This window comes from Cydia strobilella, chromosome 18 (assembly GCF_947568885.1).
Source record: "Cydia strobilella chromosome 18, ilCydStro3.1, whole genome shotgun sequence".
NCBI classification, from domain to species: Eukaryota; Metazoa; Arthropoda; class Insecta; order Lepidoptera; family Tortricidae; genus Cydia; species Cydia strobilella.
This window is the reverse complement of record NC_086058.1, coordinates 8,384,482-8,389,643: the sequence shown is the minus strand read 5'-3', so window position 1 is coordinate 8,389,643 and position 5,162 is coordinate 8,384,482. Positions and strand designations below refer to the sequence as shown.

The 5,162-nt window shown below is 40.2% G+C and overlaps 1 protein-coding gene across 1 annotated transcript; it reads right to left on the bottom strand.

Moving 5' to 3' along the window:
* Positions 1-677: 677 nt before the first annotated feature.
* LOC134749201 (uncharacterized) lies at positions 678-4,929 on the bottom strand. The gene is made up of 2 exons (XM_063684065.1): positions 3,806-4,929; positions 678-704 (listed from the first exon to the last, which is right to left on the bottom strand). Exons 1-2 carry the CDS (start codon positions 4,787-4,789, stop codon positions 687-689), a joined length of 1,002 nt encoding a protein of 333 aa, XP_063540135.1. The 5' UTR covers positions 4,790-4,929; the 3' UTR covers positions 678-686.
* Between the last annotated feature and the right edge of the window lie 233 nt (positions 4,930-5,162).

Sequence of the window (5,162 nt, the reverse complement as noted above, 5' to 3'; positions counted from 1 at the left end):
TCTTCATGTTAGGTTCTTAATTACGTAAGCAATAAACTTGAACGTAATTAATATATTGCAAGAACAAGTTGGCAATTTTATTTTTTATATACAGGTAATAATACTTATCACATACCAAAACTTTTGAACAATATAGGTAGGTAGAATACAAAACGTCATATCATAGCAATTGAATTTTCATACTTATTACATAAAATTATCTATATGGTAACATCATTCATTTATCAACATTTCAATACAGGCATCAGAAAATTATGTTTATTTTTATCCTACATTGCAGAACAATGGCAAATAAAACATCATGCAACACATTATTTTACTGAATTTGATTCCATTTCATCAGGAATATATCGAGAATTTACAACAAAGATTTCATAATTTCAAAACACATTTATAATTAAGTGACAACATACCTACAGTGCCTACATATTTATTATAGCGGCTAAAACATTACTTAGGTATACTGATTATTTACTATACTACTTGATACAGGTTTTGTTTATCCAAATAAACCCGTTATCTGTATTGAATGGTTTTAATCTTATATGCTGTATAAAAACAATGATGAAGTGTCACTGAAAGTTGAACCTTAACGCTCCATGTACATATATAGGTCAAATTGTTTAGTACAACAATCCGTCTTCGAATCTGCACATAGTTTTCGACCCGGCCGCTAGTAATACCAATCAGGAGGAATCACCACCCTGCCAGAACGAGTGACATAATAATTATTATTTGGTACATGTTCGGACACTGGGGTCGTGTTGATAGCAGCACGCTGCGCGTGCGACTGCGGCTGCGGGGTGGGCGCATGCGCCCTAGCGTTATCATTATCACCCGATATTGTGATATCGTCATAAGGATTGGGACACACAGGTAACTCCGGACGATATTCCGAATCTACTATAAGATGACGCCTGTTTCTCACCAAGGTACCACCCTGCATCAATTGTATTAAATACGATCGGATACCTTTAAGATGTAAAATTGTGCCACTAACCCATTTCTTATCTACCCTAACCTTAACTTTTTGACCGGGCATCAATTGCTTTAAATCACGGGCCGTCTTGTCGTACTGCTGTTTTTGTTTAATTTGTCTCTTTTCCAACTCGGCCGTGACATTAATTTGGATCTTTGGATGAAGAAGTTGGGGTGCATACGGTACGATTCCACGAAACTTTCTACTATTCAATAACTCTGATGGAGATGCTAACTGATTAGTGATGGGGTTTGTTAAGTATTCTAACAGTGCCTGTCTGAAGTCGGTTTTTTCCACACTAGTTTTTTTAAGTATATTTTTCACTGTTTGCACGCTCCGTTCCACTTGCCCATTAGATTGGGCATAACATGGAGAAGAAGTTATATGTTCAAAACACCACTGCTGAGAGAACAGTTTAAATTGACTCGAGGCAAATTCGGGGCCATTGTCTGACATCACAATGTCAGGTATGCCCTGATGACTAAAAACAATTTTTAACTGCTCAATAATATGGCTAGACAGTAAACAATTTAACTCTATAACTTCCAAGAACTTACTGAAATAATCTACTACCAATAAATATTTTTTCTCCTTAAAGTGAAATACGTCTACCCCAACCTTTGACCATGCCCTCTCCGGTATCTCATGTGGTGTCAATGACTCCTTTCCATTCTGGTTTTTAAAAGTTAGACATGCTTGACAGTTTTTAATAAAATCCTCTAACTGGCTATTTATATTTGGCCAAAATATGGATTCACGCACTTTTAACTTGCATTTCTCTAACCCTAAATGCCCAATATGCACCCGCCTTAACATTTCCTTCCGCATAGCTACTGGAATAATAATCCGATCGCCTTTCCATGCCATACCATGCGCGACCGTCAATTCATCACGATAACCCCAATAGGGTTTCACCTGATCATCGACCTCCTGCTTATGCTCCGGCCAGCCTTCTATAATAAATCTTATTAGCGCCTGAAGCTCATCGTCATCCTGGGTCAACCTTTGTATACGTACAAAGTGCGAGTCGACGAGCGGGTTGCTAAGCAGCACGGCACACACCTGTGCGCGCGCGTCCAGTTGGTCGCGCGGCACCACATTTGGTGTACTCGCCGGATCCACCGCACGAGAGAGAGTGTCTGCCATATACATATACTTGCCTGGTTTGTATACAAGTTTAAAGTTGTAGGGCTGCAAACGCAGGAGCATTCTTTGCAACCTAGCTGGAGCTGAGGCGATCGGTTTACAAATAATACTTACCAACGGTTTGTGATCGGTTTCCACTGTGACATCACCTCGACCATAAATATAAGTATAAAATTTTTCACAGGCGTATACGCATGCGAGGAGTTCTTTTTCTATCTGCGCATATGCCTGTTCAGCCTTCGTTAAAGATCTGGAGGCATAGCATACGGGCAAATTGTCCTGTAGTAAACAAGCACCTAGTCCGTTCTTACAAGCGTCAACAGAAATCACCACGGGTTTTTTTAAACTGTAATACTGTAAAACCGGTACACTCGTCAGACACTGCTTTAAAATATTAAAAGCTTTATCATGCGACTCCGACCAATGCCATTCGATGTCCTTTTTAAGTAATTGCCTAAGTGCATGATTTTTGTCGGATAAATTCGGTATAAAATTACCTACATAATTTATCATACCTAGAAATCGTTCTAGGTCCTTCGTGTTCTTTGGGCAAGGCATATTTTTTATTGCCGACGTGTACGAGTCGTCGGGATATATGCCATCCGGGGTAATCTTATGTCCTAAGTATTTTATTTCAGACAGGCCAAACTTACACTTGTTTTTATTTAATTTTAAATTAATCTCACGACACCGATCTAATACTCTTTTTAACCTAGCATCGTGCTCCTCTTTCGTGCGACCGTAGACGAGTAGGTCATCAATGAATAAACAAACACCTTCCATGTCATCAAACTGCTCGTACATTTTTTTGTGGAATACTTCTGACGCCGAAGTTATTCCAAATGGCAAACGCAAAAATTTGTACCTTCCAAAACTCGTATTAAAGGTAACTAAATCGGTACTATCTTGGTGTAGACGAAGCTGCCAAAATCCTTGCTTCGCATCAAGGGTGCTAAAAAATTTGGAACCTCCTAGATTGACAGACATTTCATCCAACGTTGGCAATTTAAAATGCTCACGCCTAATGGCCTGATTCAAGTCCCTTGGATCCAAACATAGCCTTATGTCACCGTTAGCCTTCCTTACAACGGTCAAACTACTGACCCAATCCGTAGGTCCCTCAACTTTCGCAATAATCCCATCATTAACCATCTCGTCCAATTTATTTTTAACACTATCTTTCAAAGCTACCGGCAATTTTCGCGGTGCGTGTACCACTGGCCTTACATTTTTGTTCAATTCAATTTTATACACTCCCGGCATACACCCAACTCCTTCAAATACATCCGAATACTCCCTATACACATACCGTTCTATATCACTACCGGTATTACTTTCAATATCTAAAACCAATTTGACAACACCTAGCTCCGCGCATGAATCCCTACCTAATATCGGCTGTGATGTAGTGTCCACAACAATAAAGTCTAAGATATACATACGTTCCTTGTATTTTATTTTTAAACTACATTTCCCTACCACCTCGAGAGCATAGCCCGAGTACGCGCTCAATGTATCACCCGTCGAGGTTAAATCGCTCTTGTTCATACAAATTTGACTCAAACAACGAAGTGGTATTATATTTACATCAGCCCCAGTGTCCAATTTAAATTTAATCTTTCCCTTTTCAAACAACAAATCAATCCACCAAACACTCGAACTAGTACAGCAGCTTTTTACCTGATCATTGTTTTCCTCAGCTCGAACCTCGTGTACATTGCACATCCGCGAAAAATGGTCATAGCTGTTACACTTTAAACACCTTCTGCCGATGGCAGGACACCTTAAACTGCCATGGGGCAAACCACACCGCGAACACGACAAATTAGCACTACTGTTGTTGTTAGCATTATTATTGACATAAGGCACTTGTCGGTTAAACAGCTGATCTCGCCGCGCTGGACTCAGGCGCGGGGTCGCGTGAAAGCGGGCGGGGATCTGGTAACGGCCAGCACGCCCTCGACCCCTCGCCGCTCCACGATGCACCGGCGCTCCTCGGTGACTTACCCCCCAAATTTGATTTTGTTGACCACCTTCACTATTCCAATTGTACTCCGTATTATGCTTGGGATTATTTTCTACAACATATGCCTTATGTTCCACAGCCTCTTGCTTTATAGCCCCCGCTTGCATCTTAGACATCTGGGCCAAATTACAAATGTCCAAACATTTACCCAACGTCAGATCCGGCTCACGTAACAATCGTTCCCGTAGTGCGTCCTCCTTTATGCCACAAATCAGCCTATCTTTTATCAAATCCTCCATTAGCCCGCTAAACTCACAAGTGGCAGCCAGCTTCCTGAGCTCAAAAGCATACTGCTCGATAGACTCACTATCATGCTGAGAACGTGTAAAAAACCTGTGCCGTTCTATAGTTAAATTTTTCTTTGGCAAAAAAAACTTATCAAACCGCGCAATCAAACTCTTCAAAGTCGTGCATTCCGATTTAAACTGCTGGTGCACTTCACGAGCCCGTTCTCCAATAATATGTAGCAAAATATTAATTTGCACCTTTTCTTCCTTCTTCGATAACTCACACGCGGCGAAGTAAATATTAAATGCTTCCTTCCACTTAGTCCATTCTACAGACAAATTGCCAGAGGTCACATTCTCAAGGTGATTATCGAAAATAAAAGGCGGCGGCGGCGGCAAGATAGATTCCATTGCAAACAAACAGACTTGTTTGAATTTTTATTCTTTATTCCTATAATCTCACTGAACACGCACTCAAACTAGACTTAACGGTTCTTTTAAATCGGCTGCGCCATGTTAAAGTATAGGGATGCGTCAATAAAACTACGTGCTCGGATCAAGACTGACTCATATATTTCTGGCTCTTACCCACATGCATATTAATAATAATCACAACCTACCTACAGTAATTGTACAAGCCTTTGAAGCTCCAGGGAACAAATATATTAATGTAAAACGATAGGATTGATTCTCGGATTTTTTGGGGGATGGCCAATGTAAGTTTATTAAATTGACAACTTTATCTTTATCGGCCTCTTTTAGACTATGAACTGTAAATAATAAA